We start from the raw sequence: 10,232 nt of genomic DNA on the forward strand, positions 1-10,232 counted from the left end.
AGACCCAGGCTGGGAGAGCTTCACATCCATTTTTGTAAGTGGCTTTTCCTACAATAACTTTCACACTGAAACACTCCCATGCTCCACAGCCGCTATCACTGCCTTAGCTTCCTGACCTCAGCAATTCCAGCATGGTGATTTGCTTCTCTCCTGCATCCATGGGGAGAAATTCCTTGCTTTTAAGTGCTCTGTGAACTGAAGAAGGAAGGACTTATTTGATATCACCAAGAAAACTTTAGGCAGTGCTGGGACTAAAGCCCACAGTTTCCCTGTCCAGTTCCCCCTTCACTGGCTAAGGAAGCTCCATCTGAATAAACGCATCCCAGGTATCCCTGGTGATTTGTCAGTTTTTTTCAGCACCTATCTGTGGAAATGCAGAACTCATGTCAGTGTCCAGAGCTAGTATGGACTTTATGGACTGTATTTGATGGGGATATCTCCAGTCCACACGTGACCCTCTGCCCTTGGGCTGGAGAGAAAAAACACAAAGATCCTGGGGAGACAGGGAGAAGCAAAGAGCTGCAACAGAGAGGAATGTCTGGTTTAAGAAATGAGTTTGCAACACGCCGACATTTGCCTCTGCACCGAGCTCCAAGACACACTGGGTAGTGTGACAGGAGGGAGTATAGTGCAGAAATAACATCCACCTGCAGAGGCTGAGGGGACCTTGTAGCCACAGAGAACGTGAAGCTGCAGGGGCTGTGAAGGACCAGCTCTCCTTAGCACCCTGCCCACTCACCAACCCAGATGAGAAACTTAACCTGCTGTCTTAGTTACCAAGGAGGTAACAGCAGGCTGGAGGAGTGCTGTCCTTCACTACAGACTTTTTTTGAAAGTAATGTTCTGTTTTCCCAATATCCACTGATTTTCAACACTAATTGATAGTATGAGTGTGGGCACAGGTATCCCTTCTACTGAAGACAAGGGGAGCTGAGGTGACAGCTCCAACAGGCCCAGAGGTGGCCTGTAGGAGATAAGATTGGAGAGGTCTGCAGATGCTAGACAGGAAACGGCGATGGGAAGAGCTGACTATTTCCAGCAGTGCACATTGTACATGTGCAGAACTTCACTCAGTTGCCTGCTGAAAATCCCCTCTCTTGGAGACCTCACGTACGGGGTGTTAAAAAACAGATTTGCCTGTTCCAAGTCCCCGTGAGTTTAGGGAAGAATGGAAGAAGAATGACCAAATGGATCTGGCAAAGCACAGTAAAAAGAGCAGTGTCTTTTGAGCTAAAAGCCTGCTAAAAGCATAGCTGTGATGGAGTTTGTGGCAAAACTCCAATTGACTTCAGCACAGCCAGGATTTTGCTACAAGTCCTTAAAAAAGGAGTGAGGTTAAAGACTCCCCTGTGCTCTCTTACTAACCTGGAAAGAAAGAGGCAGTTAATCTGAGAGAGGCGATTTACCCAGCCGTGGAGCCAGCTCACCTGGAAGGGACAGGTCTCTCCAAGCAAGAGGGATTTCAGTCATGGGCAAATCACGCAGCGTGGCCATGCCTTACTCCTGGTTCGGCTTGGCGCCTGTCCCCAGCCCTGCTTCGTGCCCTGTGAAGTTCCAGACGCCAACCACACAGAGCCACGTGCTGCCCTCGACCGAGCTGGGTCTGTGCTGTCCTACGAGACGGGCTCCCACACTGCAGTTTCTGCCAGCTGAGTGCTGCTCGCCCCTGTCAGCGCCAGCTGTGAAGCAGCAAACGGGAAGGCAAGCGTACAGTGCCCTTCCTCAGCTCTCCCCACCTCCGCCGCTTCCTTGGCGTCCCCCCCCAGGAAACATGTCTGGCCACGTTCTCTGACGGTGCTCTGATCTTACTACCAGAAGGACGGGGCTTTAATTGATTGCACAAACACCACCGCAAAGCGATACACGGAGGGAAACGCAGGGATGCTGCCGGCAGCAGACCCCTCTGGGAGGCAGCCTCCTGCGCGTGGAATCGACTCTGCCAAGGTAGATCTTGTTCCTGGAAGCGCAGGAGCTCAGCAGCGTACTAGAGATGCACCAGTCCCAGGTCGGCACGGAGATAACTGGTCTCTGCAGCTGGCCAGAAGCAAAAGCAGCCGGTGCGTCAGAGCAGGGTTTCTGGGGACGAACACTGGAAATGGTTTATCACAGTAACCCGAGCAGGCATGTGGTAGATGCCTGTATGTGTGTGTGTGCGTGTGGGTACAAGCATAGGTGAATGCACCCACAGGGTTAGGCAGGGAAGAAGACTAAGCATTCCTTAGGGCACCCTTCCGAGAGCAAAGAACTTGTGCACCTGCACCCAGCATAAGTGAGGAAATCTTCTTTCTTAAAAATAAATACTACGATGAAAAGTCAGATATCTTCTGAAAAATTTTTACGCCAAATACGGGGACTATTCATGAAGCTCCTGGAATTTAGTCCAGCTTTAATGACAAATTTCACTGAAAGCTTAATTATGGACATACTAAGGACCATATCGTTACCCCAGACTACAACTGCAGAATGAGGCTGGCAGTTTTCCTGACTGACTCTTCCTGGTGAACTCAAAACTAACAGGTAAGTGACATAATTACATTATAGATCCACACCCACTGTATGAATGCATGTATGTGGAAAAAACATTTCAGCTGAAACAGAAGTAGAATAGGTGTCACACTGGTAAATCAACAAAAAAACCAACTGTCACTGTGAGCTCATCATCTCTCCTGTCTTTATAACGTGCTGTGGAATCAGCAACTGGAAAGTAAAGCACTTGTCTTTGGGTCAGGTTCTTCACACCATGGATCAAGAGCAGTAAACACCAGCAGTGCTTAGACTGCACATCTTACACAAGTACTTTACAGATCTAACACTAATTTAGAAATCGAGTATGTCTCCTACTATTGCCGTGATGTGGGCAAGGAATTTGCTACAATCACTAAACTCACAACGGGAAATGCTAGTTCCTTTGAGCAGTGATACAGCAGGTCCAACGACAAAGAAACCGATACGTAAAAATTTTGTCATTAAGAAGTTAAAATAAACTTTCCAACTCCAGTTTCTCCGCAGAGAGCTGTTATACTGAGCAGAAAGCGCTGGGGTCAAATTCTGTCCCCGCCGCTGTCACGCTGCGTGGGGACAGGAGTGGCACCGAGCCCCCAGTGCCGCCCGCGCTCCCGGCCCCGGCACCCGCCATCGAGCAGCGCCCGCGGCCAGCCCAGCACGGGTGCGGGCTGCAGAGACCCCCGCTCCGGGCTGGAGACCCCCCCAGCTCCGGTCCCGCAGCTCGGGAGAGCACAGGGGAGCCTCGGCGAGAGACACGAAACCAGGGGAGCAAGCACGGGCGCCGGGGAGAGCTGGAAGCAGTGTCGTTGGAGCTCAGCACTGGTCTTGATGGTGGAAAGAGGACAGAATAGAAATAGCAGGTCTTGCTAGGTATTTCACAGGCATGGGCGCCTGCAGGCAGTAAGCCAAGGGCTCAGCTGGTACGGCTTTTCAGTCTGTTTTTGTCTGTGCTTGCGTGTCTGCATGCACAAAGCCAGGGACGGCACTTGGTGGACACGCAGCGCTGAGAAAAAACACATGAGTGCACGGAGAAGAAGTGGCACGCACAAGGTATCATCTATTTTGCACAAGTAAGGGACTTTAAACTTCTCAAAGAAAACTGTACAAGCCCTATCATTGCAACAAAGGAGGCTGGGGCAAGACCTGAACTACAGCAAAATATTTATTGTGAAGGAATTCCAGGCTTATCTGCCTGGGTAATGAGACATTGGAGACCTCCACGCAATACAGAGCACAGAGATCTAAGGAAATACAGATTGCCCATGCGAGTAGCGGCAAAGGCAAGCAAAAAAGCACCATGATCTCATTTTCCTGATAAGGTTCAGATCTTCTTATGTGAAACAGAAGTTTTAAAAGGCGTCTGATCTCCAAAGACGTGCAGATCAACTGTTAGTTAAGGATATAAGAGATCACAAAACTAAAAGAAATAGAAGTTCAGAGCTAGGCTGGATTCCCTTGACACCGCATGATGGAGGGTTACTAATAGAAAAAGTTAATTAGAAAGCAGAAAAATATCAAATAAATGGGAATTAGAGACACTGAAATGATTTGGTGAAGGCAGCATGGTTTCTGAGAGTAGCCTCTCTTACTGAGAGAAGTTCAAAAGGAAAGGAGCAGACTCCGAAGCAGCTGGGGGAGGTCTGCAGCCAGGCAGCCCCTGCGCTCTTACCAACGCCAGTCTCTGTATCAGACTGATTCAGAGAGGAAAGCATGGCAAAAAAAGAAAAAACAAACAGTTACCAAACTGTGACCAGAGCTTCAGACCGAAGATTCTCCAGTACATCTAAGTGAAGCAAAAGGAAAAATCTCTTGTACAAGTACACGCATAAAAAGCACACACCCTGCCTGACTTGGCTAGCTGGGAGTGGGCAACTCATCAGTGCAAACAGCACAAGATTCAGGTCTCCTCCTTGCACAGGACTTACCCCAACTACACTAAGGCGCAATATGGGTTTGAAACAGAAGAACTAGTCATGAGTAACTCCTCTGAGGCCACAAGATTGTACCTTTTTCTGTTTTATCTTTATCAAGTCTGACACATGCTTGTGGACCTATATTCTGTGCCTATGAGAGGGATGGGGCACTTAAGAGACTCAGAAACCATCAGGAATAAACAATACAAAGCATGGCAAAGAGCAGATGAAAGGCACGTGAACGAGTCAGATGAATGAGAGCAGAGAAAAAAAAAAGCAGAGCATAAAAACAAATCAGTGGGAAGAGAAACAAGGCAGTGACAGCATCCAAGAAAGAAGAATCTTCTGTATAGCCCCTATGGCCAGGTGTGTGCTTGTAGCACTGTCTCCCTGCCCTGGGGAGGTATGGTTTGATCGTTTGGCTCAAGCAGCACAGAGCAGGGAAAAGCAGAACTGAATGAGCCAGCTGTGACCACAATTTGAAAAACTAAGTCCAGAGATAGGTAGTTTTCACAAGCTTCACCGTTAGCAAAGAGGGCTGAACCCAGCTACCCTCCAGCGACCCCTCTAGCAACCATAGGGCCAAAGAGCTGTGGTGAGATGCAGCCTGCGGGAAGAGAAAACATCCTGCATTTTAAGTTAGCGTCGTGCAAACACAGTGCACGGAGCCCTCCCGCATCTGGGGACAAACAGATCCATCGCCTCCGATTCCTGCTGAAATTCAGAGCTGCAGAGTAAAAATGGCAAGAAATTGATCAGTTTAACTGTGGCCCCTACATGGGAAAAGGACGTTTATAAAACAGTCACTGTTCTCATTCACAGAGCAGAGGATGCAAAGGCAGAGACCAAAGAAGAGCAGCACAAATATTTTTCCTCTTTGTAGCAACAAAGATGCCTCAAGAGTAGGGTAAGTGAAGCACTGAGTAGTAGCTGCCTGTTTCCCTTCTCCCTTTCTAAAGCTAAACACTGATCGGACACGCTCCATGCAAGGAGAGATACAGAGGCAGCCTTTTAGCAGGACACAGAGCTAGCTTGCTGGGAAAAGCCACAGAACAGCTGGGCTTCCACCACTGCCCCAGGGCCATCACCACAACGGTCTCCCTCCCGCTTGCGAGGATGGGCTTCGGCTGCCCGAGCCGCAAGCTATCCGGAAGGTTTCAAACCTCAGCTGTAAACTAGAAACAGTTTCCCATTCGTGCATTTCTAACTCTGCAGAGTGCAATGTTTACTGTTGCTGAGGGCTAAACAGGGGTCAGCGAGCAATACTACTAGCGGTGAATTATTTATGTGCTGTAGCATGGAGATTCAGGGTCATGGCCACGGGAAGAGAATATTCTGGGTCACCCCACCTTGCTACAGAGAAATGCACCCAGCTTCGAAAACAAACAGCTGATATTCCTCGTTCAGCGTCAAAGATTCCCTAACTCCTTCCCACAGTGACAGTAAAGCAAATGCTCTGCCCACTGTAGAAATGCTTGAGCAAAACTACCCCGACAAATCGACGAAAACAAACCATCCTCACAAACGCAGGCAGAAGGCAACGGCAGAGCAAACGTTGCTGGGTGCTGTAACTCCCAGAAATCACCCACAGTTTCCACCTAGAGCCCAGCATGGATTAGTTCTGGCTGCGTAACTCCAAAGCAAGATCCAGACAAGAGGCAGTCCTAGACGGTCAGGCTGAAAGGTCCCATAATCATTAAAAAAATCAGCTAAGGTTAACGCATTACAAGTGATTCTGCAAAGGACGAATATTTTAGCTCCTGTTTTTCAAAGCACTTCCACTTACTGCTCTTACAAATGAACTTAAGCATCGGTTACTGGCGCTGCTCAGCCCGGAGTCACAGCAGTGTCTCTGCTTTAAAGGTGCGTGGCAGCGCCTGAAAACAAGACAGATTTTCAGCTCTGAAACGCACATGCATATCTCAGCGCACAGCCAGCCTTCCATTTCACACGAGAGCCACAGTTCTCCTGCGAATTTGCAAACCCTGCTTTCTATCAGAAGACATAAAATGAGCCCTGCCTCCATCAAAATGCTCTTTCTAACCGAGTTAATAAGGATTTTCTGTAAAAGCGGGATGGGAACTTAGGAGAGAAATAACATCTACCCACAGCACTGCTAACCAGCCATTCACGATGAAATAAAATTTAAAGTGTGATCTTGCTTATGGTGAAGGCAGGGAAGCCTTGCTTAACCTTCCCTGGGTGCGGGATGCTGTTCTACGATGGGCTATTTCTAGTCCACCGTCATAATTTCTGTTTATATTGTCGGTCTCCTCATCCCGGAGGTTTTGGTGGGATGCACGCTGCGATGTAATGCACTTGTCATCACTACAGTGAATTATTCTGGATGTTACACTTCAATTGACACAACCTCAAACAGACAGAAACATCTGACTACATTCTGATTTTCCCCTGCTCTACCACTCAGCAGCCGTTCTCAGAGACAAAGACAAACCCTTCCACTCCTCACATTTACATTCTGCTTCGGGCACTGATGGCATTTTTCCTCAGACTGATGCAGACCCTGCCTGCTGGAGATGCGCTTCATAATATTTAAACCATCATGCAATGTTGATCAAGTTCAGGTAACACAGCTCCGAAAGGTATAATCTTTTTACAGCTACCGTATTATAGAAGTCAATCAACTCCTTTAAAGTGCTCTGAAAGTCAAGCTTTCCAAGCACTCAATCTGCCATTCATACTTCCGCACACAGGTGAATCATTTTACCACAACTCATCTAAATAAACGAAAGCAAGCATCAAAGAAATGAAAACATCGGGAATAATTCAGACGAGCCTGCCAACACTGCCTGTGATTTCAGAGGGCGCAGGAGCCAACCCTGTAGCACACTGGAGCTAGAGCAAAAGTAACCTATGGGCATCCCAGTCCGATTTCCAAATTTAGCGGGAAGATAGGGCCCAGAGAAAGTTGCCCCGAAGCCACAAGAACTGGGTGGTTGGGGAACTAGCTCTTAGTTAAGAAAATACTTAAAAGAGTCTTTTTTCTGACTAAGCTACTTTCAGGACCCTTCACGCAAGTGACCTAAAAGATCTTACAATGTTTTTAGCGCTGTGAAGCTATTTTCTTGCCAAGGCAGAGCCCGGGGGCAGGGGGGGTTTGGGGTGGAATACGTGGGCCAGACCCCCAGCACATGTAAACCCACACCACTTCTTGTCCTCGCTGAAGACATGGTAACCCACAGCAGCCAGCGCCCCGGGTGTGCGTAGTCGTACAAAGGGAAGAGTCTAAATAAAACACATCTTCCCAAATAAATAAAAGCTGCGTCGTCACTCATCTCTTTTGCTTTGTAAGAAGATAAAATTTCTTCCCCCAGACTCTGCTGATCGCGACTGAAGTTCAGCCTTAAGAATATGGGCAACGGTTTTAATTGTTTTGATTAAAATTTCTTAATTAAAATAACGTTTATGAAGCATTAGCTGCTAGGGAGAAGGGCTTTCCCCACTCCTGCTCACAACTCACAAAGATGCTCCTCACCCATTTTTATGCTCAGACCTAGGAACCTCTCGGGTCTGTCGCACACAAGAAGCACGCATCACTTGGAGGGACTTCACCGAAAAATAAACACGGACTGAGAGAGTGGGTGCATTTGTCCAGGAGAATCGTTACGGAAGCCCGAGCTTCGGCTTTTAAACGGGGTTTTCTCTGACACATCAAGAGCGTTTTCTCTTACTAAAGAAACGTGTGAAACCACTGAGGAGAGGGTATCAAACTCCTCCAACAGCCGGCCAGGGGGGACAGGCTACCAGCTCGACTTCTCGGCATTTAGGGGGGAAAAGAAAGAAAAAACAAAAGAAAAAGAGTGCTCCCGGGTACCCCCCCCCCCCCGTACTCCTCCCGCGGCAGAGGCGCCCAAACCTCTCCCCGGCGGGGCCGGGCCGCGGGGTGCGGAGGGGCCCTGGGGGCGAGGGGGGGGTCGAGGGGGGGGAGGCGGCTCTGTCCGCCCGGGACCGGCGCTCCCCTCCGCGGGGCAGCGCGCAGCCGCCCGCCGTGTCCGCGCTGACGGCGGGGCCGCGACCCCCCCCCGCCCGGGGCCGCGGAGGGGAAGGGGAGAAGGGGAAAGGTCCCACGGAGCTGCCCCGAGGTTGCGAGCGCGGAGCGGGGCACAGGGACGGGTCCCCGGGTGGGAAGCGGGAGGGGGGTCGGGAGGGATGCTCCAAGGGCGGGGGGTGCCCCCGGCCAGACCGCGCAGGGGGGGCAGCTCCCGCGTAGATGGTGGCAGAGGGAACTCTTGGACAGCCCTTGGGAAGGAGAAAACCCTTGGATGAGCGGCTCGAGGGGGGAAGCCCCCCGAAGCGAGGGGGAAGACGGTGCAAAAGGGAGCCCTCCGACAGCCCCTGCCAAGGGGAAATCCCTGGCAGGGTGGTGCGAGGGGGAAACTCCTGGTCAGCCAGCGCAGAGGAGAAAGGTAGCTCACAGGGGGGGCTCCTCGGGCAGGTAGTGCAGCGAGGGAACCCTTGGAGAGTGGCGTGAAAGGGGAACCCACCGAGACCCAGTTCAAAGGTGGAGTTCCTGGATGGGTCATGCGATGGGGAAACTGGCTGCACAGCCAGGAAGCCCTCGGATGCGCGGGTGAAAGGAGGAACCTTGGATGGGCAACGCAACGGGGAACCCTTGGGCGGACGGTGCAGAGCGGGGATGCCTGGAGAGGCCGTGCGAAGGAGGAACCTACGTGTCCCTAGGGAGAAAGGGTGCTGGGAGCGGGGGGCGAGCATCGCACCTGTGTATGTTCATCTCCCGGGGCGGGCGCCGCGCCTTGTCGTAGGCCACCTTGGCGAAGACGCCGGCGATGAGCACGAAGGCGATGGCCCCGCACGAGATGTAGACGGTGGCGTTGGTGCTGTCCTTGTCCGGGTCGTACTTGTTGGCGTCCCCGTCCGCTCCATCGCTGCCGTCGGCGGGCAGCGCGCCGCTGGCTGTGGTGGGGTGGGCCCACTCGGGGCTCTTGTAGTTGCGGCACAGGCTCTGGTCGAGCTTCTCGGCGCGCTTGTTGCAGCAGAAGCGGTAGAAGCAGGTGCCGCAGCAGTAGCGGAAGCCCGTCAGGCTGTTGTTGCACTCGAACTCCTTGTCCCACTGCCCGCTCACGTCGTAGTACCCCCAGCACGTCTCATGAGCCGGGGCCGAGCCCCCCCCGCCGCCGCCGCCGCCGCCCCCGCCGCCGGGGGGCGTCCTGCCGCCCCCCCCCGCGCCCTTCCCGCGCCCGGGCAGCGCCGTGGGGGCGGCGGCCCCCGGCCCCGCCAGCGTCTGGTTGAGGAGCTCCTTGCCCGGTTTGGGGGTCCGCCGCGGAGCTGCCGCCCCCTGGGTCCGGTTGCCCTTGGCGCGGGGGGGGCCGGCCGCCTGGGCGGGCGGCGGCAGGGCCAGGAGCTGCAGGGAGAGCAGGAGGAGCAGCGGCAGCAGCAGCAGCAGGTGCCGCGGCCCCATGGCGGGGCGAGGCGGGGGCCGCGGGGGGCGCGGCGGGGCGCGGAGCGGGCGGGGGGCGGCGGAGCGGGGTTCAGCGGCCGCGGCGCTGCCCCATGGAGGGGGGTGGGGGGGTGTGCGGGATGGGGCGGGGAGGGGGGGGGTCCCGCTGCTGCCGCTCGGCTCTTCAGCGGCGGCTGCCCGGCGCCGGGCGCTTCATGCCGGCGAGCGGCGGAGCCCGGCGGAGCGGGGCTGGAGGCGGCGGGGTCCCGTGCCGGCCGGTGCTCCTCCGGCGAGGGGCTGCGAGAGACGGGGAGAGGGTCAGAGCGCGCCGCGCCCCCGGGCACCCCGGTCCGCCCCCCCCCCCCGCCGCCCACGGCCTTACCATGCCGGAGCGG

The 10,232-nt window shown here is 53.3% G+C and overlaps 1 protein-coding gene across 1 annotated transcript in view; it reads right to left on the reverse strand.

Annotated features, from left to right (window-relative positions):
* Positions 1-9,858, reverse strand: part of SHISA6 (shisa family member 6) — a 258,361-nt gene extending 248,503 nt beyond the window's left edge. The window contains exon 1 of the mRNA XM_009936214.2: positions 9,158-9,858. Coding sequence (XP_009934516.2) covers positions 9,158-9,858 — 701 coding nt within the window. The remainder of the gene's footprint in view (positions 1-9,157) is intronic.
* Between the last annotated feature and the right edge of the window lie 374 nt (positions 9,859-10,232).

The sequence above is a fragment of the Opisthocomus hoazin genome, chromosome 21, assembly GCF_030867145.1.
Source record: "Opisthocomus hoazin isolate bOpiHoa1 chromosome 21, bOpiHoa1.hap1, whole genome shotgun sequence".
In the NCBI taxonomy this organism is placed as follows: Eukaryota; Metazoa; Chordata; class Aves; order Opisthocomiformes; family Opisthocomidae; genus Opisthocomus; species Opisthocomus hoazin.